The 26,820-nt window shown below is 35.8% G+C and overlaps 1 protein-coding gene across 5 annotated transcripts; it reads right to left on the reverse strand.

The window, feature by feature from the left end:
* TDRD12 (tudor domain containing 12) lies at positions 1 to 26,820 on the reverse strand. 5 transcript variants are annotated; one of them, XM_052687101.1, is made up of 30 exons: positions 25,359 to 26,820; positions 25,037 to 25,069; positions 24,109 to 24,158; positions 23,161 to 23,316; positions 22,720 to 22,856; positions 21,578 to 21,697; positions 20,277 to 20,332; positions 18,671 to 18,756; positions 17,087 to 17,285; positions 16,500 to 16,576; positions 15,378 to 15,482; positions 14,807 to 14,992; positions 14,016 to 14,169; positions 12,973 to 13,100; positions 10,968 to 11,159; positions 9,712 to 9,840; positions 9,139 to 9,256; positions 8,243 to 8,379; positions 7,951 to 8,156; positions 7,663 to 7,762; positions 7,061 to 7,248; positions 6,514 to 6,718; positions 5,923 to 6,015; positions 4,456 to 4,622; positions 3,336 to 3,457; positions 2,285 to 2,339; positions 1,522 to 1,635; positions 1,280 to 1,433; positions 1,129 to 1,195; positions 1 to 849 (listed from the first exon to the last, which is right to left on the reverse strand). In XM_052687101.1, the coding sequence occupies exons 3-30, from the start codon at positions 24,127 to 24,129 to the stop codon at positions 764 to 766; spliced, it is 3,558 nt and encodes a 1,185-aa protein (XP_052543061.1). In that variant the 5' UTR covers positions 24,130 to 24,158; positions 25,037 to 25,069; positions 25,359 to 26,820; the 3' UTR covers positions 1 to 763. The 5 variants fall into 5 exon arrangements, with proteins under 5 accessions (XP_052543061.1, XP_052543062.1, XP_052543065.1 ...); XM_052687102.1 differs by having other exon boundaries at positions 25,290 to 25,388; XM_052687105.1 differs by lacking the exon at positions 25,037 to 25,069 and having other exon boundaries at positions 25,420 to 26,820.

Below are 26,820 nucleotides of genomic sequence, written 5' to 3' on the forward strand. Positions count from 1 at the left end.
ACAAGTTCATCACTGTGAGATTTTATTTTATTTTTTTAAATGTGTACAAATGTAACAGTGAAAAACTGTTTACTGAAAAATTACATATAGAAGTGCAAAGCCTTTGGGATAGGCTGACAAGATTCCACAGACGAGACGAGTTTCAGAAGCGACAGAGCATGAAATAAGAAAAAGAATTCGGGAAAGTGGAAACATGAAATTGAAAATAAACACTGAATATTCTATCATGGCACCAATTCCACTGATGTTGTACAGTAGTTATGATAGTTACCACAGAATTGTATTTTATAACAAGTCAAAGTATTTGCAGTCAAAGGAAGATTGCCATCTGAGTTTATTTATGCAGAGCTGACAAACAGGCAGTTACAAAGCTGATGCTGTACGCACATGGAGGCTTGTGGTAGAAACAATCAACCGGTCATCAGAACTTATTAAACCACAAAAAAATTATCTACTGCTACCACAGCAAACTAAGAAAGGTAAATTAGAAGCTCTTCAACGTAAATACATGTACATATTTGCACAAAATCATTAAAGCCAAAAGTTCTGAAGTAAAGACACTGGAATACATATATATGAAGTTATCATGTAGAGTATTTCTCCAGATGCTTAGAACCCAAGTAAGGTCTTTGCTTACCATCATCCTCCTAAAATTAAAGACAATTCTGCAATCTATACATTCAGTTCCATCAATTTTGGGAGTGCAACAGATACTACTTTACAATATTAACCTTAACAGAAAGAAAAAACAGACATTTCCCAATTACTCATCACTTTCTGCACCACTGTCTTCTGAAAAGTCAACCAGTTCTTCTGTCACTGCAGCAGTGCAATGCAGCTTTTTAGTACCTAGAAGTAATTAACAAAGTATAATACTCATAAAGCAAGAAGAAGCCCTTCTGGCTACAGACTAGACAAAAACACTACAAGACACTGGACAAAAATGCTTTCTTTCTATGCTACTCTGACAGAAAAAAACCACTCTCTGTGGTTTGCTAGTAGAGGTTCTCTCTAGTGGAACAAGAGTTATGTATATGAAATAACTCAGCATTTTAAATAAAATGCAGGTAACAAATCTGGATGCAAATTATTTCGTGCACGATAAGAACTTATTTGTTCATTCCTTACCAACTGGAAAAGGGCTTTTGTCTTCATCATCTTCCCAGTATTCAAAGTCAAAAGACACATGAGGATTCTGTTAACAAAAAAAAAGTCTGAATTTAAAAACAGATAGCATGTTGGGAACATTCAGTGATTCTCAAGTTAATTTCCACTTCACCTTGTTCTTTAGTAACTTGCACCATGCTCCTTTTTTCTCTTTTCTGAGGACAATAATAGCCTCTTTATCCTTAATCACACACGCAGACTTTTCTGTAAGTATACACTGATACAATTCCATATCGGCCAAGTAAAATCTGCCTTCTGAGCAGGCACTATATTATAAAAAGAGGAATTAAAAATATTAAATGCAAGCCAACAGCTGAACTTTGTGTTTATTAAACTTAAATTTCTTAAACTTACCTGAAAATTACCTTTTCCTTGGAGAATTCACATTTGTAGTCAGCTATCCTTGCTATTCGAACCTTCACTGTAACAGCCTCTTCATTTTCAAACCATTTTATTTTTGGATAGAAACTACGATAAAGTTTGAGTTAGTCCAAAAATAGAAAGTAAGCTGCCTTAACTACAGCCAAGATTCTCATACCAGGATGCCAATGAACAGCACCTGTATGTATACTCAAACCCTAACAGACTGACTGAACAATGACAGGAAAGCACGTCAGGATGCCAGCCCAGCCTGTTACAACAGCACTGCCATCTCAGTCCTTGGAGCAGAACACCTGTTATAGTTCAAGTCAGGAGACATGCTGCATTCCATAGGAATAAACCATACTGCCTCGTGTAAGGACAGTATGATAGCCTAACCTTGAAACTGCAAATAAACATACACTGTTCTATCTACCAAGGAACAGGGATAAGGGATTTGTTGAAAGAATTAAAATGGGCCATAATTTCCTGTTGAAGACATTTACATTATTCTGTGTTTTTTCAAAGAATATTAACACAAAGAGAAAGACAAAACCAATTCATCTCATTGAATACCAACATGCAGAGACAAGAGTAGGAGCTACAGTTTAAAGCTCAGATAAGATAGTATTTGGTGTAGACATAATCCAACCAATATCAACCCGTAATACCTATTTACTGCCAAAATAATCTCAGTAAGGATAACTGTCCTGTTTAGCAGTTCACAATAAAAGGAAACATGACTGAATTTTTGTACCATTTCTGCTGATGCAGTGAAGAGTCTTCTGCTTCCTTAGTTTGAGCAACACCATCTACAAATAAGAAATGCAGGAAAATATCCTATACTTACCTATACAAACCAGGTACTTCCAGAACACCCCAGTAACACTATAAAATTAATTTGCTAGCAATCAGGTTACAACCATAAGCACAACGTCAGCACTTATGTCAGATGACTCCAACTTAGAAAGAATTCATCAATTTAATAATTCAAATGAAATTTCAACTAGAAAAAATTACAGGTGATATTAAAAAAAAAAAAAAAAAAAAAACCACATTTTTCAGGTAACAAAGGTCTTTTCAGTCTTCCAAACATAAGTTTAATAGATCCCTGAAACAACTAATAGTAATATTACTACCAATCACAGCTCAAAACATGGCATTACTGCCAATTAGCAGGTGGTAAACAAAGCAAAAATAATCTACAATAGACATTCCAGGACCTTGCGATTTTTTCTTCCCCCTTCCCCCCCCCCCCCCATCAGTCAACCCTCATCTCTCCAAACTGAGATTTCAACTGAAGTCAGATCATTTTCTGTCCTCTTCTATGGCTAACATCAAGCCATGTGCTTTTAGTCCTCTACTGACTGAGTAACAAGTCCCTGAACACCAGATTAAAAGGAAAAGCTATCTTCTACCATCCTGAATCTATATAGTAAAAGTTAGACTTCTCAGTGAACAATGCTGTAATTCAGCTTGGATATCCCAGCGGATTTTAATTTCCTCCAATGCTTTGGCCTTTGACAGCGAAATGTTCATCCTCTCCTTTTAACTATTTTTAACTACTTTTAAGTTCCAGAGCTTAACAATTCTGAGTATTTCAAGGACAATGAATACCCAAAGTAGTGAAACAGCTATATTAACATGGCTCATTCACCCAGCACCTTCAGACTGCTAACTAGACTTACTCTAAAGATTAGCTATGTGGTACTTGTCCTGGGTACTCAGAGAAGTCTGCACTGTTAACTGAAAAGTCTTAACTTGAGAACAAGTCTAAGAAGTTTTCAGAAAGTGATGAGAATGCTTACCACACAGATGACTCCCCATAGTCACTTTAGAAGAATTACAGTTTTCTGAAGAATTTTCCTTTAGGGACACATCCTGCAGCGCAGACACATTTTCAGGACTAGCTGCATCCTCCTTTATGCTTCTGAATACAGGAAGACATACTTTTAAAATGAAGTGTTTGAAAATGTTAACTATCCAAAGGATTCCTAACGAGAGTTGGAAACTCTAAGTTTTTAATTTTAACATATATGGAAAATAGTGCAGAACTTTTAAAACGCACTTCTACACAAAAACCAACCAAGTTATTGTCTTAATTTTAGCTAGGATTGTTTTCTTCAGCATCTGATACGATGCTGTTTTGGTTCTAGGGCAAAAACGATAACACACCAATGTTTAGAACAGCAATTGTACAGAGCCAAGGCCACCTGCCTCAGAGGGCACAAGGAGCTGAGAGGAAACAGAATTCTGACAGCTGACTTACAGCAGCCATAGGGATATTCCATACTATACGACATCATGCAGAAGGAGTTATGAAGGGAGTCGAGGGGTGAAAGGAGAGTTCATATCTCACTCTTCTTTTGCTTGGGGAGCTAGCAAGGCATCTGCTAGGGGCTGGCGAGCAATTGCTTGTGCATCACTAATCAATATACATCTATAAATACACACACTTAGCATAATTAACCTTTTCTTGATCTTAGTAAATAGCTTCATCTCAATCCACGATTTCTACTTTTTTTTTTTCCTAAATTCTTTTCCATCCCACTGGGAAGTGGAGGGAAAAACAAACAAATGACTGTGTAGTGCTTAGCCACCTGCCAGATTAAACCACAACTATGAATGCCTTTATCGTATGCATTTTAAATGAAGAATCTTGGAATCCTTGACAAGTCACAGAAAGACGTGCCCTTCCACACTACATCCTTACTCAGTTAAGAATTTTTTAAACAGCAATGTGTACTGAGTTAAAACATCATGTAACCCCACTCATTAAAGAGTAGTGCCCTAATTAGTTAGATGAGAGCAGATATCACAAACAATATCATCTGTTTAAATAAAAAATCATACTCTCCAATGAATAATGTAAATATCCAGTTATTTTCCTAATAAAACATTAGCCGAAAATAACTTGGAAATACTCACAAAGGCTCCAAATTCTTTGTATGACTTAACTTCACGTGCTCACACAACTTCTGAAGTTGCAATATATGTTCTGGATTATCAGTTCCCAGACCTGTAGACAAAATCTCGGATCGCACGCTGTATTCATTGACATACATCTTCAAATCTGAAAGCCTGGTAACCCGGACCTGGAATTACAAAATGTACTACATAAAAACCACAGCTCAGACTGCATCTCTCCAACTCTAAGCTATTGTTTAGCTAAAAACTTTAGACATTTGCCCATTTGTTTCTGATTTTTCAAATGGTGAATAACTTACTAATATTCTCAAAATAACAGCTGGTCTATGTATAAGAATCAACCCAGTAAGTAAATAGAAAAGCTCTAGAAATGATTCCAGAAATTACGACCAAAATATACACCATACAGTTATAACTGCATCTTTAGGTCCTTCAGTTTATGGAGGGGAACAAAAACAAAAGCTAAAAATCAAGAGGAAAAGTTGAGATGCCATACTAGAAAGGAAGTATGGAAGAAAATCACTTGCAAATAATTTTCTCTTTCTGTTCAATTTTTCAGTTCATTGAATGGACAGGAAAACAAAGCATAGAACATGTCAGTGTGCAGAAACAGCCTAGGGTACTCCTGAGCAGAATCAAAACAGAAAAAAATGCATCACGATCCTGACATACAGAGATACCTCATCAACATCTCCTGACCTTAAAAAGATTCTGCAACCTCTGAGCTATGTTTGATAGCAACTCTTCATAGAACTCCCAGCTCTTACAATTATTTTCGACAGACAACACATTTGTTTATGCCATTAGGAAAGGCATAAAACACATCTGATTTTTCTAATTTTCTTTGCTTGCTATTACTTTCCAGTCAGTACTTCCAGCACTGATGCTTGTTCCAGTCCAGTCCAGCAATTCTTATGGGCCATGGAATTGATAGAAAAATATGAACATAGCACTGACCTCAACATGCTACTTTCAGGAAAATTAAAAAGTCAGTTTTGACAGAAAAAATAATTTCATCACATCTGAAAAAGTAATTAAAAAAGATCAAATCTGAAAGCGATCAGCAACTTTGACTGAATAATAAAAATCATAATGCAACCAGTTATACAACAATCAATCATTCTCAGGGTGAACAAGTAGCACATTCCCTTTTGTCCCACTCCTCGCTGGTGCAAGAACCAGAAGTGACAGTAAAGGCTTAGAAATATAGTCAGAATAAATTAAGCCTAACATAACAGATCTTAGATACTTGAAAACAATCTTGGAGTATATCCACCTGGACAAGATATCCAGATGGCTTCTTAGTACATCCAGCAATAGAGAGCATACAACCTTCAGTCTATTTTTGTTCCTAGTCACACACAAATAACACTAATTAAAATCAAAATAGGAACCAACAGAAGGACAGATACAAATGAATACTCTTGTTGTAAAGGAGCACTGTTAGAAACATTCAACTATACATACCATTGGGTCAATCCAAACTGTATTTCCTAGAGTAAGTACTACCTTTGCTTCATGTGGTTTCCTTTCAATTTTCTGATGAATATAACGAGTCACCTAGGAAAAACAATATCATCTTTGAAATGTACAGCAACATAAATTGGCAGTAATTTCACTTGTAATGAAAGCCTTCTGAGCTTAACGACAAGAGCATTCACTAAATAAAAGCAAGATTTTGAGCAGAGTAACAAAATACTAAAACCACACCATGGACTCTGTGTGCATATTGTTCGGTATGCGGAAGGATATGCAAACAAGTCAATTTAGAGGCTGTCCCTCTCCCCACAGATTGGAAAGCAGCAATAACTTGTTCTGGAAGATGTGATTTAAAATCACATATAATAAAACTCCAGAATTTCACTATTTTTCTTAGCCAACAAAATAGTAACTTGAGCTTCTCAGAATCAAGCCTACTATCAGTTATTCATTCGTAACATTAATAAATAATGAAATGGCTAACTAAATTCACAGTTCATAACTGTTTTCTCATAGAAAATAAACACACAAATTAAAGAACTTCAGGAAAATACTACGACAAAAACCAATGGCTATTACCCTTGGGTTCCACTCAGTGTCATTATCAATGGGTTTAACTCTACAAACTACAAATTCCACAGCTTGAGGTGGCAGATGCTGAAATCTTGCAGGTAAGTGAAGAAGCTGAGAGCTCTGAGCTTGACTAGTTCTGCCTTCATCTACGTATTTGATTTTGATGTTAAAATTTCCTTCTTCTTTTGAAGAAGTCTCTACCACCTGGACCCTTCACATAGTGGAAGAAGACAACAATTAATATTCATACAATCCGTTAAGTATTCATCTGCTTTCCACAAAAAAGAGAAAACTCACAGTCAAACATCAAACTGGTTATGGGGATACGTATTTGGATTTTCCACTGGGCAAATCACACTTCTTTTTAAAATTTGTTTTAAAGACTGATTTGTATTGCAGTCATTTCCTGCTGTTTTCAGAACAGGGTGTGGAGGCAGGGTTTGTTTTTTGTGTTTTTGTTGTTTTTGTCGTTTGTTTGTTTGTTTTAAATCAAACATTGAACATTTTTAATATATTAAAAAAGCATACATGAATAAATAAAAAACACCGTTACCTGTGAAAGACTGTTTCCTCACAGAATCCATACAAAGCTAGTTTTTCTACCTTTTGAGCAGCAACTCTATTACTAGTCTCCTTAAAATATTCATTGATTTCTTCAGCAAGAATCATATATTGATCCTTCTGTTTATCTACAATACGACCAAAGTAGTTTGTTGCATTTACAACGTGGAGAGGAAGCACCTGAAAGCAAAACATAAATTGGGGGGGTAGGGAAAGAAGAGTGATTATTTCTGAAAAATGAGATGCGTGATATAGACGTACCGGAACAAACATAACATAAACCCTCTTCACACTGAAAGCTAGGATAAAAATCTCATCATTAACACTAGTAAATCAGACACCAAGCCTGAATAACCTGCAAAACAATTTCAGTTCAAACTAAGGATAAAGAAAAAATATGGCATACTTGATTCTGCAACCCCTTCAACAGACAGACCAAAAAAGCTAAACAAGAGAAAATATTCCAGAAATACAACATACATACTGCAATAGTATTAATATAATTTGAAGAAAAAAAAAAAGTATTATGCTGAAGCAGCTACATAAGACCTGCCTTCTTAGTACTCAAGACAAAGAAAAATTAAAACAACTCACTGTCACATATCCAGATGTTTGTATAGTTTTAGATGCCATATTCTGGAGCATGTCTATTTGTGAATTAATTTGATGACGATCTGGACATACTGTTCTATTCCTACATTAAAAAAAACCATGAGTAAAATCTGATCTGATGTACCCAACAGGATAATTCATGGAGGAAGTAGATTAAGCCATTATTCAGGGCACTTTTATATTTATATTTATTTATTTATATTCAGGGCACTTTATATTATTAAGGCATTATTCAGGCATAAGCTTCAGGATAATATATTACGTACTCACTTGCAAGTCCCAAACATTTTAAGATAGGTGCACAATGGCCTTGCAAATTTCTTCTTTTCTTCAGCTTCTAGCACTCCAGCCAATCCTGGTGGAATGTCAGCTTCAGCACGCTCCAAATAGCGCAGGATACCAACAGTGTGGCACTCACTGTTTTCTGTTAGCATTATGACTGACCTTGCCTGTCGATGGTCCTGATCAGATGATTCCTAAAAATACACATTTGTTCAGCATTTATTTATCCACTACTACCTCATCATATGTTAATATTAATTTGCTGAAGATTCACTCAAACCTTTATCATACTATGGAAGTTGTCAGACATGCTGTGTAGACGCTGACCGAAGATTGTTGGAGAAGAAGGAAAACTGAAATGTATCACACAAGACGCATCTGTAATCTCCAAGAACTGCATGCAGTCATCTGTTAGAACTGAACACATGATTTACACATAAAGTAACCGACATACTTGTGATGTAATGCTTTACACACCTCATTTGCAATGGCTGCTTCCTCCTCCTCATCCACTGACTTAATGGTAAGGTCTCTTCCTTATATAGATTACTATGATACTACTTTTTTCAGTTAACATTTTTCAAGTATACAGAACATAGTATTACATCACCTCTAGTTCAATTCAGCATCTTGTAACAGTATAAATGAAGAAATACCATAGGCCACAGACAGATATTTCACTAGAGTAGGATTGAAAACATTTCCAGTAACATAGAAACGTTAACATCTTTGTATAAACCTATCAACCAGACACAATTAAGTTCATCTTCTTGCTCTGACGTATAAAAGGGAGAAAATTATGTTTAAAGACCAGGTAAGAGTCTCTGCAATTGCAAGCAACTCAAAAAGTAAAAGCTCCACCAGAACATAAGGGAAATAATTATGCTATGACTTGAGAGGTTCCAAATTTCAAACTGAAAACATCCTCTGCATTAGCAGACAATCATGAAACCAGGAAAGTTCTCATAAGGAGAAAAAAATATTAGAATAGACATAGAACTAACAAATAAAGAGACAACTGAAAGTAATTTGGACAGAATTGACCTGGCAAAGTGAAGAGAACCCTAATAAAATATTATATAATAATATAATAATATAACATAGTGTAATTTAATGTAGGACATCAAGTCACCATGAAGAAATAAACAGACAACCAGAAAACAATAAAGTACCCACCTAATACAACATGACTGCCACTGCTATAGCTTCTTGTCCAATGCTCCAAGAAATCCTTGAAATTAAACTCCATTTCCTTATGTATTTTGAAGACAAATACTGAGTCACTCTTCAGTGCCTGATGACAAAATAAAAATGGCATGTTCTTCCAATGCAGTGATAACTGCTCTAAGAAACCCTTAGTAATTTACCTTAGTATCAAGCATACCCTTGCTAACATAAAGAACTGAAAGCAAGGAGGAAAAATAGTGAAGTTTTTAGGTTGTTTATATGAAAAATACTGAACATGAAGTTAATCATCTGCTGCACAAAGCAAAAAGTATTAAAGCTGGCCACCACATGGAACTGAATAATTGCACTTGCACTCTTTTGTATGTCATTTAAGATGTGCAAAGCTGGAATATACAGTGATTACTAGAAACTCCCTCTCTAAAAATCATCTGTAGCATTGACAAATATCTTTTTTTCCCTTTTTTTTTTTTTTCTTAAAGTAGTGCCATCTGTGAAGAGTGAAATTTAACTCTCAGACATTCAAATAAAACATATACATAAATTCAGGAACTTTGTTGTTACCTGATATACTATTTCTACTTCATCTATGGAATTAGTGAAAACCAGCACCTTCTGAAGATTATTAGGAGTAAAATCCATTATTTTGAGTAACACAGCAGTTCTCTCACTGCTCACACAATGCTGCACAACCTAGAAATCGATATAAAATAGATGGCTGCTAATTAATATAATCTATACACATCTTACTACATAAGATGTAGTCCTTTTAACGAGTACTGTGCATCCGTACATACATCATAATAGAAGAGGTAAATGGTTGCTCTAAAGTTTACAGAAAATACAATTCTCACAGAGATAAACTTAGACAGCTTCCAGAAGAATATTTTCACAAAATTAAAATCTTAATACTTAAACATTTGATAAAAACATTCAATTAAAATTACAGCTCTAATTTCTCAGCTCCGATTTCTCAATCATTCAATGTTAAATGATTTCTTCAATTGAACTTTGACATTTTCAAGTACCACTGAAAAAAAATTAATTTTTTAAACCAATGCTTAAAAGCATGCTGCACTCCCTGAAATACTTCTATTACATAAAGCACGAAAGTGCCCACATTTTCATTTCTGCTCAACCATTTATTAGACTTCTCACAGGAAGGGATGTCTCTTCTTTTGGACTTCAATATCTAATGTTGCAAGTTTCTTCAAGTTTCCAATTCTTAATCATTTTTAGGTACAGTGAAATTCAGGCTGCACATAAAAATAACAATATAAAAGGTTTTAAGGGCTCCACTGGGTTTCCCAGCAATTAACAAACATCTAAGAGCTCTTAATATCTTCTTGACTTAAGATTTAGAAAAGTAAGTTCTTCACTGCCTGGCATGCCACAGTGAAATTGATTTTTACAAGTTGTATTTTAGGAAGACTTGCCTTGTAGTTCTGCCACTCACAATCAACAGGTGCAAGAACTTTCCAATTTTTGGTTTTTTGGTCATAAAATATGATTTGCAAATGCTTACATAAAATTCAGACTTATATGCATTACAGTGCATAGTTGAGGGAACATCTTCACCTCAGTCCTAGGAAAACAGTTAAATCACATTCACCTACTGCAGAGATTATTTTGCATGTTTTTTAAGAATCACCTCAGTTTATATGTGGGAGGCACACCTGAGCAACCTGAACTGCAATTCCAGCACTATCCAATCAAAGCAAACAAAAACCCTTGATCATTATAAACAATTGATTGTTTGGTCATTATAAACAACAGAATGGCTCAGTTAACAAATAATTACATCAGCTCCAAGCTTTTACCTGTTGCACATTTCCATAAATGGAAGCTTCTTCCAAAGCTGTTATCACAATGTAAGGATCATTCATGAATTCCTTTATTAAGATTCCTATATGCTTATTCCATTGAGTTCCAACAGCAATAATTTGATGTGGTGAGTACTTCCATTCCTCATTAACGAGATTTTTCTTGTAGTAACCTAGTATAACAGAAACCTATAAAACAAAAAATGGTTTTACAATCTTATCTAATTCCAATGAGTTTGTAAAAGCAGAGAATGCTCCGCTCTTCCTGTCACAAACTAAACTACATCCACCAAAAACCTCCACACCACCTCCAAGACTCAAGTTTCACAACCCAAAACAAAGTTTGTGGTTTCTGTGCATTCACCCTGTTATTTTAACACCTTCTGAAGTCAGCAGAAAGTGAGAAAAGAAAGCGAAGCAATCGTGCTCACACATATACAAACCTACACCCTCTCGCAAATTGATGGCACTAACTGATCACAGATAACACTGCTAAGAACCAAAGAAGCTAAATCCTTTACAAAAAATCTACTAGGAAAAAAAAAGAATATTCCAGTGTTGCAAGTCAACAGGACCTTGATAAAAGTAAAAGACACCTTAAGATAAAAAGGTTATTCAAAGGCTGGTAAGATGCATATGCAACCTAGTTAGCTGGGAACTTAATGCTATTCCTCTTCTAAGGTCCTGTTAACGTTGGGACCAGCTTCTCCTTGCCAACAGTGACAACAAAGCCCAAGAGAAGTCTTTCCTATATAGTATGTAGTCATTCACTTCTGCCTTTCATTTTACAAGAAATGAGGATCTTACCAACAGCTTACAACTACAGCTGTTCATAAAATCTGATAAGAATGTCATTAACTGGTAAGAGGGAAGAGAAAGTTCCTTAGAGACAGAGGATGCATTTAAAAGCACGTCTTAAAAGGAGATTAAAGGACTCCTACACAGAAGGTACTGCTAACAAAATGGGAACAATCCAAATGTTTGGGAGACCACTCTCAGCAAATGAAGAAAGCATGATGGTGCAGTGACATCAAACAAGACGACAGCTTTCCAAATAATAATAAAAATAATAATAAAAACCCAACCAGACAAAAAAAATACAAAAACTAAGTTAGATTAATAGAAGTTAGATTAATAGATGTAATGCTACAGTGCAATGCAAAGCACAGCAATGATAGCAGGGCAGCAAACCCTAAGCTGCAGCAAGCGAGGATAAGCCCAAATGCAGCAGCCACAAACACAGGAACAAAGGAAAAACTATGTTACCCTTGGAAGGCCTCAGGTATGCAGGGATCTCTAGAGAGATACCTTCACCTCCTCTGCCAACCCTTAAATGAGGGCTGGGAAGGGGTGCATCCTAGCTCCACCTTTTCTGGTCACTCAGGTGCATACACTGACCTCCCCTGAGCTGCCCCTGCCTTCCCACCAGGTGCTCAATCACTGCTTCAAGCCATGACTTAGCATTTCTGCTACAACAGACTGTAAGACTATTAAAATACTTCTCCAGTGTTTCAATCTACCAGAAATACATTGCATAGGAACTGCTGAATCACGGCCTGAACCTCTGATTGACCACCTGAGGCAAGCAATGAGTCAGCCACAGGAGCACAGGTGAAGGCAATTCATCTGTGCTGCCAGAAGGGGTGGAGCCTGGCTGCATCTCTCTTAGATCCATTTAAGAGCTGACTGCCAGTGGAGAAGATCTCTTCTGGAGATCCTCTCTGCTGGATTTTCACAAGCGACCCCAGATGTGGGTAAGCATCCTATCTTTTCTGCTTTGGTGTAATAGCTATGGAGGCAAGCTCTCTAGTATGCCTCATAACTATAACATCTGTACATTCATTGATTGTACATACATATACAATTACTTCTAATTCCTTTGTCTTTTCTCAACTCTACCACAGGGTTTGAAGAAAGCTGGTATCTGTACTACAATCCACTGTCTTCAAAATTGCTAGGGGCATTAGAACTGAAAGGCATTTTACCATCAGAACCTATTTACCTGTTCAGCAGCTTCAGAGAATAGTACCTCAATTTCATCCAAAATAAGATGGCAAAGTCCAGAAAACAAGGAAAGGTGATATTTATACAATCTCAGGAGACTGTACGGTGTAGTCACAATTATTTCACCTACATGTTAGAGGAAAAAAAGTGATTAGTTTTGATTTGTAACCTCAAAGAATACAAGTAAAAACACTAAAGAACACAAGACCACTAAACCATTTCTTCAAGTACCCTTCTCTAACCTTTATGATTCTACCCATATTCCAGGAGAATAAGAATGAAAAGCTTCTGTAACAGATCAGTTAAGATATCTACTCTTAGATGTCAAACCTGAACTGATATACAGAAAATCTGCTCCTTAAAACTGAATACCAGGAAGCTACAGGATTTTAGAAAACGTGAGAAGCCTGAATGTAACAAGATAATGAAATAGGATAGCACTTCATTTTCCAATAAGCTTTCATTAAAAAAAAAAAAAAGCTTCAGAAGCAGACATGCAGAATTTAAACGTTTAACTGCTTGCAAAAGCAGCCTCCCCATTAGAAAAAAAAAAGTTAAAAAAAGGAATCAAACACATATTGTAACTTAAACACACAATCCTGATATGTGCAAACATATGAACAGGTATTATAAGACATCTTAATTCATCTACCAGGCACATAAACTTGAATAAAGGTTATAAAAACAGATGCTCAGGTATCAACAAAATGCTATTACAAATTTAGTTTCAAATCAAGGAAGTCTGTGATCAATCCTAATATGGCATAATCTTCATGAAATCCTAACCTGGTGAAAAAATAATTATCATGGAGTTCATTAAAAAAAGACATGGAGGTAGTAAAACAGCCTTAATATAATTTACTGTTAAATAATAGTACTGAATTTCAGACATATCACTATGGAGTTACAGCAGTAAACAGCAGTAAAGAAACAGTAGACTATTACAAATGAGTAACTTAATTACTTCTTTCACAATTTCCTGGCATTAATACAGCCCGCGTTGTTTTCAAGCATCATGAAGAAAATAAAAAATATTCTTACGTCCTTGGATTTTCACTGTTTCAGCTTCTTCTCTTTTCTTCCCAAGTATTATCAACATTGGACAACTCAGTCTGGAGCATCTGCTGTATTTTTGCAGTAACTCAAAAACAAGCTGTGCCTTCCTCCAACCAGGACATAAAATAAGCACCAGTGGCTACATATGTATACACACAATTTACATTGTATTACTTACAATTCTCAGCTTTTATCTAAAACTACCACAACATTTATAGCAAAGGAAGTCTGAAAAACAAGCCTTCAAGCATTTCCAAAACAGAACTTGTAGTATTGCATTATCCAATAAAAGCAGATGTTACAGATCCAAGGAATCATATACCAAGTTACCCTGAGACAAGGACTATGCAGTAACTAGCATAAAAGTCTAAAAATTTAATAGCAGTATCATCTGATCTTAGTTTGCACTACATCATCTCCACAGAAGACCTTTACAACTTCAATAGTTCTATTTTTCTGAGATTTAATACAGAACAATATCCAGTATTTCAAACAGCTAACCAATACAAATTCAGTGAAAACAGGCTAATCCTATAAGAATAAAGGCTAGGAATCAAAGTGATGTAACAATAATCACTTGTTAAGTATTACCTGCTATGTCTTTGACTGTTGTATTCACCAAGTCCAACTATGTAAGCTTTTATGCAGAAGACTTACATAAACTGGCAAACTTCATGAAGATCACATTAGATAAGTACATTCTGGATACCCACTACTTTTTTTTTTTTGCATTATTATACTACAGAAAATCTGATAGTACTTTAATATATACATACTCCACTTCTTTTTGGCAAGGCTTTGTAGCAGTTTTCCATTTGCAAGAAAGTAAGAACTGGTGGAATATATAAGAAAGGGTCATTTCCTTGATAGGAGATGGTAAGTACGTCACATCCTCGAGCTATTGCTGGCCAAGAGTAAGATTCTGCGAAGTTAGGGCCTAAAAACTTATCCTGAGCAAGTTCCTAAAGAATGAGACATTAAGAGTTCCATGTGAAAACAGTACATTAATTTACAAAACCAGACAGAACATGGAGTGCATTTAAGAGCTTCCTGATCCATTTCACAATAAATATCCTTAACACAGAATACAAAAAAAAAAAAAAAATTAAATTACTACATTAAAATGACATGACTAATGGTTAATATGCCAGCAGAAACCTACACGATGCTTACAGGTGTCTGTCAGCATCTCTTTAAAACTTCATTTATTTTATCACATGAAAAACATGTGAAGACATCCCTCAATCAAAATAAAGTATTATTATAGTAGCATATTTAGTTTATAAAGTGAGAACACCACACATTTGTTAGGAGAAATGCAGCATAAAAATCAGATATTGGTGTTACCTTTTTCAGATTATCATGAAGTGGTGCTTTTTCCAAAATTGAAGTTGGCTCAATTTTGTTGCTAAGAAAGACAAAGCTTCGTTCTTCTCTAAGGTTCTGAGATGTCTGGAATCATATGAGTAGAAGGCAGTATTGAAGGCAATACATAACATAACATCAAGTAGTTGTAAAAGACAGTTCAGCTGGCCATTCACAGAATGTTACAGAAGCAGAGCAGGATAATCATCTACTGCTAACAATATTATTTCCTTTCCCTCTCCCCCCAAAAAATTCTTAATTAGGTATTTCACTTTAAGTTCTGTAGAGGTTGTCACCCTGCAATACTCAGCAAAACTTAAAAAAAGAGTCACAGTTCCTGTGAAACTCATTTTTCCCTCCAAGCTGGTTAAAGAGCCAGTTGCACTGCTATCAGAAAGTAAATTTCTCTTTAAATCACCTAGCATAAAATGACAAAAAGACATCACATTCACTCTTTGAAAAGCAGAAAGAGGACCCATTACCAGTCATTATTTGCCTAGAATTATGGATTCATACTCCTTTCCTCTCACTGATATTTTAACTACCTTCAACTATGCCAGTAACCACCTCAGCACTCATGGGCTGACCTCTTTAAAATAGCTCAGCAAGTAAAACAACAAGTAAACAAAAACAAAGTAAACAAAACAACAGCAAGTAAAAAAAAAGAAAAAGCAAGAAAGTAGATTAGACATAAAAAGTCCTAAAGAACAAATAAGAATAACTCCAGGAATGTATGCCATGCTATAGCATAATGACTACTTTGTTTTCAGGACAGCAACTAAAGCTCACCTTCTTTCATTTTCAGAAAACTGGAAGTCCTACTGTAGACAGCTTCACCTTCATAAAACCACAGCAAAGGAGAGTAAAAAGAAGGCAGAATCTTTTCAAGCCTACAGATTTTGTTTTGTTTAGTTTTTTGTTTTGTTTTAAATGTTCCTCCACGTAAAGAAAGAATATTCTCCTTCAACTATACGAAGAATTAGCATGGTCTCACAGACTTAAGTTATGCAGAAGAACTGGACAGGTGACCACAGTATTCCTTATCTGTCTGGTGTACATTTAATCAAATTCACCTTTGACAATTTATTACAAAACAATACTTACATATTCATTATTTTCATTGAGATCCATGTTTGATCTTTTGTATGTCTTTTCAAGAGAGGAACTAGAAGCAGTATGGCCTAGGAAGAAGAAATTTTCAAGTTATCTCAACACATGAAAAACCGCTATTATTATTTACAGCCACGGTTACCAGTGGTTTTGTTTCATTCCTCTGTCATTTGCTAATAGTAAAAAAAAAATATAAATAAAAAACCTCCATCAGGATGGAAAATTGCATACCTTCTAATGGACTTGAATCACTACAAGTGGCACAACTCGTAAATCCTACAGTTCTACAACTACTTCTGTTTAAAATAAACCCATTCAAATGCAAAAGCAAAAGTAATGCATCAAACAACTAATTTCAATAATACCTAATGCTATTAAGCACATTAACAAACACCAATACAACTCACAGTTTTTGTCTTATGCACTACAAAAAAAAAGAACAGCTCAAAGTATTCCTGCATCTGGTGATATGATGACTGTGAAGTCAAACACCTGTCATTAACAACACTGATTCGATCACTGGATTCAAACTGAGACAGAAATGTACAACATACTGCATGTTTCTGACATAGTGTCCCCACCTGCTTCAAGTTTCATTGGTACCTTCTCTTGCAACCACACTAGCCTGAAAGCAAGTGCTGGATTAACAATTTCTACTGGAGGAGAATCAACATTTAAAGATGTCTGGTTATCTTGTTCTTTTGTTGGACTGTGAACATTCTCTTTAGCTTCCTCAAAATGAGCAAACTTCTTTAAGACAAGATCATCATTAATGCATACCTAAAAAAGAAAAGATGATCTTTGACCAGTACCAATATCACACACTTAAGAGTATATTTCAAGCTTTAAACAGTAGTAACACTTAAGCAGTATCAGTGCTTTTTGAATAATGTTAAATCCAGAATAGGAAGCCATATCTTCCAGTACGTTCTCAAAATAGATTTTAATTAGCTGTAAATTTCATGCTTCTCCAGAAAATTTTGTATTCCAATAATCTTTTCTGTCAACCCTAAACATTCAAAACTACTAAGAAGAAAAGCAGGTTATTATTTTGATTCAGAAGGAATCAAAGTGTGGCAGACAAAACGTATTACTATACCAAAACTCCAGAACTCTACTGGCTCAGAGATCAGTGACTGTATTAACAATTATGATTCTGAACCGATGGAAGGTCTCAGACTTCACACATACCTGAAAAGTTATGGTCTATGGCAAAGACCACAGCTCTAGGGCCGAAAGTTGGCAGAACACTCCAAAAAGATGCAAATGAGTTGTTTCATAACTACAGTATGGCTGCATAAGCTTGACAGTAGCCACAATAAAGCATTAGCAGAAGTTTCACGTTTTGGCAACTGGAGCTAGTTTTTCCCCAAGATTTGAGGATGAAGTCTTAAGCAAAAGCAAGCATGAACTGATATTTAAAGATTTTTCAATTAGTCAATTGCAAAATACTATTTAAAAATACCAGAAAGGCAAAGAAGTGTACTAAATAATTCACTTAGCTGTCCATTTCAATTACCTATTCACGTATTTTTATTTTTAAAGTTACATCTCACCATGGGTGCACAGTGATTAGGCACAAATAACTTTTAATACTTCTTGAAGAATATCAAAGACATTATTCCACCTTGTTTTAAGCAAAGAAAATATTCTAATGGTTTAAAACAGGCACCAGATTCTGAAATATATGCAGTTTTACTACATAGTTCAGTACCTCCAAAAACAGCTATACATTACAGCTGGAAGAAATCCAGTAGAACACAAAAACCAACAAACATAGAAAATAAATTAGTACACAAAGTCACACCCAGAATAATTGCAGGTCATCCAAAGTTACCCCCACTAATTCTATTCTAAAATGAAAGTGCTCTGGTTTTAACACTATCAGCATCCACATACTTTTTTAAAAGTCTCTTCCTAATACAGATACCCTTATATTTGCTTCTTTTTTAGAAAATAAAAGACTGGAATAATAATAAAGAGAGTAACTTACACTCTTACTTCAATTTTTAATGACAGAAATACCTTTAATAAGTAACACAGCACTTACTATATCTGACAAATGACAAAACTCATTACTAATGCTTTTCAGTCTTAAAAATTGCAGAATTATGATTTGTACTGTAAAGCGTACTAACGGGTTTGTAGACATCGAAGTATCCTACCTTTTCATCTTCTACTGTCACATAAAGAATAACATGAAATGTATCATCTTCCACAGAACATAACTTCGCTTTGATTTGTGTAGTTGCTAAAAAATAGCAATAAACAAGAAGTCCAGTATTTTTCAAGCACACAGAAATAGAAAGAACAATGATTTGAGCCTGATCTATTACTTTCAAGAGAAACTAGTACAAATGTTTTGATTTTTTAAAGGAACAGAAATTTTGCAATACAGCAAAAAAACCTTAACATTAGAAAAGCACTGCTCTCAGTCTCTGAGGGAAGACAGAACTGGAAGAGACCAGTGACTGGTCCACAGACACCAGTCACAGTCACACCAGAAGTGTTCACATTCTACCCTCAGATGAACAACGCAGAGTACAAATGCATACTTTCCTTCTTTGAGACTTCTTCTGAAAGAAGGTATATTTGCACATTTGCAAAGTTTGGTTAGGATATTAATTAAAAAAACCCTAACAAATAAATGATGTCATAAAACTCTTAAGTATTTCTCCTGCACACACTACTGATGTACCAGCAATAATAACAATATTTAAAAAGAGCATAATATTGCTTACCACAGCCTGGGAATGTTTGTGGAATCAAGTTAATGTTGCTGGTGCTGCCTACTACCCTCTGCATAGCAATATTTGACACTTAGATGTGCAAACACACAACTTAAATAATGAAAAGTGCCACGTTCCCACTACTTCCCGTAACTAATAAGTTATAACCTCCAAAAACAGCTATACATTACAGCTGGAAGAAATCCAGTAGAACACAAAAACAAACAAACATACACAAACATAGAAAATAAAATAGTACACAAAGCCACAACCAGAATAATTGCACAATTATTCACAATTCCCGTGTGAAGTTATTAGTCTTAACAGTCCTTACTGTTATTATGAACTCAGACACTTCTTCCCAAATATCATTTTGTGTAGAGTACACTGCACTTGCAAGGAAGCAGGTAAGAAGCCTTTCAGTAGAAGCATGTAAGATCAGACAAACTCAGCAAAGAACTGTTTTGAAAAATCAAAAGCTCTCTCATACCAAAACAGCACACTTGATATGAAGAAGTCTGGATGAGCTACCGAAACACCACACATGATTAAGGACACAAACTGAGCAGAGAGCAAACCATTCTAGCTTACTTAGAAACTATGCTGAGCACAATCCATTTAATAATGTAACTATAAATCAAGATAATCTCTTCTGAGCTGGTGTTTTATATTCTTGTCACACAACTAGCAAAAACAGCTTTAAGGCTGATTCAAAGAATTATGCTGAATACAAAGAAAGGCACCACTGTTAAAAACAGTTGTTATACGAGTGCTACCTTATTCAACCCATCCAAAAAACCCACAGAAGGACACAACTTAGACACTTGCCATATTTTATACAGAATGGAAGCCCACAGTACTCAAGACTCATGACTACATGTAACCTTGACTAAGTCAACTCACACAGACAAAAACAACCACGCAACTCATTTCTATTAAGAATTTAGTGAAAATTAAAAATGAATACATATTCAAGTACCGTGTTTCTCTGGTAACTTATTTTTCCCCAAAACAGAAGTGCCAATTTTTACAAGACTTTTACCTTCCAGAAGACTTTGAAAATACCGCGTAGCAGCATTATCCCATCTTTTGGCTGGTCTAGGAAAAGAAACACAACCAGTTATCCCACATTCACACCATCACAAATTCAAATGGTAATCTGAATAGTGAGGCATGTATCCATCGAGTCCTGCTAAGTCTCAAAACCTGCATCTAACAAAAACATAAGCAGAAACTTAATACTCTGAATATAACTCAGGTTTTGATTTATCAATTCATTCCTAGAACAAACTACTTGAAAATTATTGGATATTGCTTTGCCAATATATGATGGATACATCCAACACAGAACAAACTAGTAAGAATAAAGTAGTATAATAAGAAACAAAAGCAAGAATCCACTTATAGAACACATCAATTACTTGAAATTAGTATTGAACAATTTTACAATGAGCAACTTATAAACTCTGAAATTCTAAAAATTTGAAGTATTGCAACAAAAACTTAAATTGTCATTGCCACCTTCTGCAAATATTAAATATACAGATTCTAACAAAAAACAAATATACTCAGGTTCCCTTTACTCATCTACTAACCTCTCAATAATTCACAAAAATAGCCCACTCAAGATGCTATTCCTATCCAAACTAAGTTACTATTTTTTCTGACGGAGTATGCAAGTAAAAGATTTTTTCTTTCAAAGTGTTTAAAAAACCACCTGTTGGACTACATCTAGTTTTGAACATCCTTTAATAACAGAAAACAGTAGTTTCCTTGCTATGAAGGAATAATCCGACCCCACAATATAATCACATCTGAAAATCTTCAACAATGACATTCTGTAATTTCAAATAAGAACATTCAAATGTTTCCCTTTACCAGCAGACTCTAAAGAAAACCTTTTCTCCAGTCCTCCAGAGCTGATACAAAGATGACAAATACAACAGGAGACCAAACCATTTCAAGAAGAGAGAGAAAAACAAAGCTATCTAAAAACATTATTAGAATTTCCATTCTGGCAGAGTGTGTAATAAGCACAAACAAGACAGTCAGTAGTGAGATGAGCACCCCAAGAAAGAACACAGAAGGATAACTGGCAGAGAAGCTCATGTGCTAGCAACCAAGTAACACAGCTCTAGGATGGTAAACAAAAAACAAGAACTGCCAAATGCTCATGAAAATATTAAAAGATTCAAATAGATGAAAAACAAACCCCAAATGATTAGGGAAGGAATTTTATTTATGAATTGCTCTTGTATAAAAAAAAAAAAGATGTTTATTCTCAAATGAAATTTTACGTCTGAGAAACACGTGACAAGAATACAATTACAGAACCCTACTTACACTATTTTTGCTGTATCTTCACAGAGGTTGACATGCAAGGTCACAGGCTTTGTGCGATACAATCCACATTTTTTTGCTCTAAATGGGATTTGCATAAATTCTTCCACTGCAACTCGAACACTTAAAAACAAAAAACAGAAATAATCTCATTCTACAGATTACATTCTGCAGAAGTCACTGGCATTTCAAATACATCCTTTCATTATCCTACGTGACAACACAGTTCTTCTAGATGTTTGGCTCCCACCGTGAAACTCTGCACTCCCTATTTAGCAGAGACAGTTCAATTTAAAGTCTTTTCATGATACTATATGTATGTTTTCTGGCACTGCATAAGCCATTTGACAATTCTTACTCTTCAGTAAAAAAAAAAATAATATATGATTAAAACTAGGATAAAAAACTAGGAAAACTAAGGATAAAATTAATATACTTATTTGCGTCTGTGCTCCTTACTCTTAGAAAAAAGGTATTATTTATATATTGGTCCAGACTCTAGTGAAAGCAACACAATTATCCCTTACGCATGACTTGGTGGGAGACCAAATAACAAGAAACCAGTAAGTAACCAGAGTAATCAGCAAGACATCATCTAGAGCAATCTTGTAAGACCCATATGTTATCACTCTTCTTCTAATTTGTTTTACACTGAAGCAGTATATTATGCATTTAATTCTATGAGAACACATTTTAAACTTATGGCACAGTCAAGTTGCTTTCTGATACAGAAACATTCAATTCAAAACTATCTTTAAGTTAAGATTATAAAATATTTATCTCTTCAAACAAATAAGTTTTCTTAAAAAACACCTGGTAAATGCTCTTGTTGGATATCTCGTTAAGTAAGTAAATATTAAATATAGCTGAGACATGGAAGAGATTTTTAAGATACATATTAAGATTTTAGAAACAGTGGGTTACATGGTGTTTGTTTGTTTTTCAAATAAATCCCTTAATAACAGAGGAAAGTACATTTCAGCAATGCTAACTGGCAGTCATATTTCAATCATCACTGCCATATTTGAATCTCCAATGATAAAGGCTAGCATTTTCTTGTGGACTCATTCCAATTAAGCCAGCAAGTTAGAAAAACAGTCACAGTATTTTACATGCATATAAACATCAAAAAAAGAGACACTTACTGTTTTGATTTAACAAAAACATACTTTGCATAATCCACTAGAAAACATTCTATTTGATAATGGTCTGCACAGTGCATGATCGTCTTAACAACTGCTCTACACCAGCACTTCAGCTCCTTGCTGAAAACCACACAAAGCTGAAAAAGAAACAAAACAATGGGTTCTCATGATCTGAACAAATTATACAGTTTACTTAGTGGAAAAACATGGTACTTTCTTTACAGCCCTAGATTTACTTTGTAAACTGCAAGCATTATGGCTTATGTAGTGATGAAGCTACGTGTAAGAAAAATAACCCATACTGATACAGATTTCTATTTCACAGCAACAATTTCAAAAATAAAACAAGCAAAAATTAACACATCTTGGATACTTCTCCCCTAAACCAATGTAAATAACACACTATTTCTTTTTATGTGTAGAACATATCAATGATTTTACCTGGTCTTTTTCTAATGTTATTGGCTTTACTTCATCTTCACAAGCTTTGTCATAGAACTGATTCATTTCTGCGTTCAGCTTTTTATACTCTATTTCATCAACTACATGAGGCCCGCATCCTTTCATAGTAACCCAAAAGCAACCTGGATCTTCAATCTGGTGTAAAAGGCAGACAAAAATAAATAGTATTATCTCCACCTGAAGTGATAGAGTAATAAGATACTTCTACGAACACGTGGGCAGTAAGTGTAAAAATAAGATGCAGTCTTTACTGAGGTACCTTAAAGTTATGAGAACTAACACTGAACAAATATTAGTAACAAAACAACTTTCAGGATCAAAGCTTTAGTTCAGTAACTGATTTCTCAATTTGCCCTCTTCAGTACCACGATACCATATCCATTCTGAAAAGCTGTAGCATTATTTAATAGGCTTGTTAACTAAATATAATGAGAGTTAGCTGCAAACACATAAGCTTTTTACTTGAACATTACCTCTGGAGTATGCAAAAAAAAAACAACACCAATACATTTTCTTCAGGTTCAGAGGGTCTACAAGACAGCTCATTTAAAATAGAGCCACAGCCTGCTCAACTTTTTAAAGTATTTGCATACCAGTTTTTCAGATAATAAGGGTATTCAACATTTGAGGAAAAGAAATTTCTGCATTACGTCCTACAGGGTTCAGTAGAACAGCAGATGCTATATTTAAAATTATGCAGGATGCCTTCCATTTTAAATTTTAGCTGCATCCTTACTAACTTCTTTTCAGAAGAAATCAAGACAAAAATCGAAGCGAGAAAATTTATACAATCCACATATATCCCTACCACACGTATAAGAAATGACTACCGAACAGAAATAAAGGCATCATCTTATTTGCAAATCTGACTTCCAATTTCATTGAAATAAACATTGACTACCTTAACTTTCAAAAATATCAGCATACCCGTAATACGAAGACTTCCATAATGCCCAGCCGTTAAGTCCTCTTCAACACTACAAACAAACAAACCCACAAATATTTGGTTGTCTACATTAAAACTTTCATTTGCTTTGAAGCATAGCTAAGAAGTACACAACAAATACACATTTTTCCTACTTTTGTACAAAGTACTGCCTTAGGCAACTAATTTACATGTATAAAAGACTTATTACATTGAATCCTAATTGATATTTGCCATCCACTTATTCATATGCTGAAAAGCGATGTGATTGTGTAACAGAAAATACCTGTTATCCTCAACCTGCCTGCAGTCTATAGGCCATTATTTTACTCTCAAAGGCCAAGGCAAGTATTTTGGTTAAAGGACTGCTACAACCTAGCTACGTGGCCAACCGACACCAACACCAGAGAAACTCAAACATTACTGTAAATAAATAAACACAGACATGAGTCCCAGCCTCAATCGGTTTTAATTACCACATACTTCTACTTGTATTTCACACCATGCTCACGTGGAACAGAATTACGGCACGCACCACCTGCTATATCCAACGATGTACATTGCATTTCACAGCCCTGCACATCACAGCACCGCTCCTCACAGCAATGCTCAGCCTGCTTCTTAGAAGAATTCACACTGGGGTAAGAGGGTTTAAGAGGAACGATAAGCCAAGCCAGCAGCTTCAGCTTCCAAAGCCACCACTAAAACCGCTCATACAATAACTCCTGCTAAAATACATTGCCCTTACCACTCAACCTACCTTCTTTATGTCTCCCTAAGCATAAAGGACATAAGTACCTATCAAGTCACTAAGGCCAATGCACACACAGAAAAAAAGCTGGTTCCCCTAATAAACAGCCACTCCATTACTAAGAGAAAAATGAGGACACAAAGGCTTGCTCCCAGCCATCACCCAACACCACTACTCACCTCAGAAAGACACAGGATTACTGCAAGTGCTACCTTAAGGAGAAGCATACAGGTAAAAGGTGAAAGGACACCCTTTTGACAACACAGGTCTGACACAAGCACTCTAAGAGCTGAGCCCTGCCCTGCCCTTCCTCAGCCCTTCCAGCCCCACTCCATCTCACAAAGGCACCTCAGTGGCACAAGGAAGCACACAATACAATAAGTACCAATAAGAAACAGTATTTTCTCCATTATTCCAATCCTCACTTTATACCTTAACGTTATACTCTCCCTCAGAGAAGTAAAAACCTTAGCCATACAATGCTAGAGCAACCGCACAGACCTCAGCACTACCACAGAAAGTTCCACGATCTTCCAGAAGCCCCGCCGCCTCCCGCTCTCACCCCAAAAGGGCGGGACGCGCCCTCAAGCCGCGCATGCGCAGCTCTTCCTTACTGAAGTACCGGGAGGAAGAGGAGGTGCGAAGGCGTTGTCAGGGCTGGAAGGTGCTTCATTTTCGGCTCGTTAAGCGCATTGTTGTGGAAATTATCATAGCAGGTGAATGTCTGGCCTTTTTCCTGGTCGGGCGCTTGGGCTCGGAGGGATGATGCTTGTGTGTGCCGCTGCCCGTGCCTCGGGTTGAGTTTAGAAGGGCTGTAGGAGAGCTGAGAGCAGCCGGAGAGGGCAGCAGGGCTCGTCCTGCGCGGGCTGCCCGTGCTGCCCTATGGGCCTGTAATGATCTGTAATGGCCAGAGCCTCTGCGGCAACTCCTTTCCCCTCAGAGTCTCTCAGTGGGAAGCACAGCATGTGTTGAAAGACTTACGGAGACAGAGGGAGATTGCACCTGGTGTTTCTCTCCTGGAATTCAGCTATATGAATTCAGAAGAGCATCTCCAACAGAATATGACTGTTCCATAACATCACACTCTGTGAGAAAGCACCTACATCTCTTTTGATTATTATTACTCACTGCTGTATGCTCACCTTTTCATCCAGGCTTTTTTTTCTTTTTTTTTTCGCTATCTGGTATGTCTGTGCAAGGCTGCCTGGTCAAAGTTCCAGCCCAAGGGCAGCAGGTGAACGTGCAGCTGGAATCTGGTCTGTTCTTACAGTGCCTCAGTATTTCAAATTCACAGTTCTAACTGCCACTGTTTTTAACTTAATGCTACAAGATACTTACTGTCTGCATATTGTAAACCATTTATGTTTCTATTTGACAGTTATCTTCATTTTTAAAGCAAAATAGTATCTTTTCTGTTCTTCTTGTTGTTGTTTGGCCTTCAAGCTCCCCCTACTGGACCCTTTCACTTTTACTAGTGCAAAAAACAAGATCCAGGAGACAATGTGGAGAGGCAGATTTAAGCAGGTTCAGTATTGAAGTCACTACTCTTTGACATGCAGTAACACTTAGATAACCTACTGGTACAACCAACACAAGGTACAGAACAATAAATAAAGATCCAGAAGTCTGTCCGTGAACTGAGAAAGACTATATTGCAAAAATTAAAGCATCTTCTTTATTATCAGTTATCATAGAGATACGGTATTTAAATAAATAGCGTATCTTCTCAGCGTAGTTCATCAAACAGCCCTGCATGGAGTAACTTTGAAGCCAAGATACTCGTGTTAGATGTAAGAAAAATACTGATAGCCATGCTTTTTCCTCTTACCTACCTAGTATTACAGTGCCCGGTGTTAATCTCTAAGAGCTAAAAATCATGTCAGAGGGTAACACTGGATACATTCTTTGCTTCTTCCACTCTCCATTTTTCTAATTTTCCTGTGATCTTCATGTTCTAAAGAAT

The sequence above is a fragment of the Tympanuchus pallidicinctus genome, unplaced genomic scaffold (genome assembly GCF_026119805.1).
Source record: "Tympanuchus pallidicinctus isolate F22 unplaced genomic scaffold, pur_lepc_1.0 scaffold22, whole genome shotgun sequence".
Lineage (NCBI taxonomy): Eukaryota > Metazoa > Chordata > Aves > Galliformes > Phasianidae > Tympanuchus > Tympanuchus pallidicinctus.

What these genes read in the sequence shown, in the direction of transcription:
- TDRD12 (XM_052687105.1), bottom strand. Translation starts at nt 24,129, where the DNA reads ATGGAAGTCTTCGTATTACGG. An exon ending in TTTTCAAAGTCTTCTGGAAG is followed by an intron (nt 18,757 to 20,276) that starts GTAAAAGTCTTG and finishes GCTATTTTTTAG; the next exon opens with CAACTACACAAATCAAAGCG. An exon ending in CAGTTTGGATTGACCCAATG is followed by an intron (nt 4,623 to 5,922) that starts GTATGTATAGTT and finishes TTGTAATTCCAG; the next exon opens with GTCCGGGTTACCAGGCTTTC.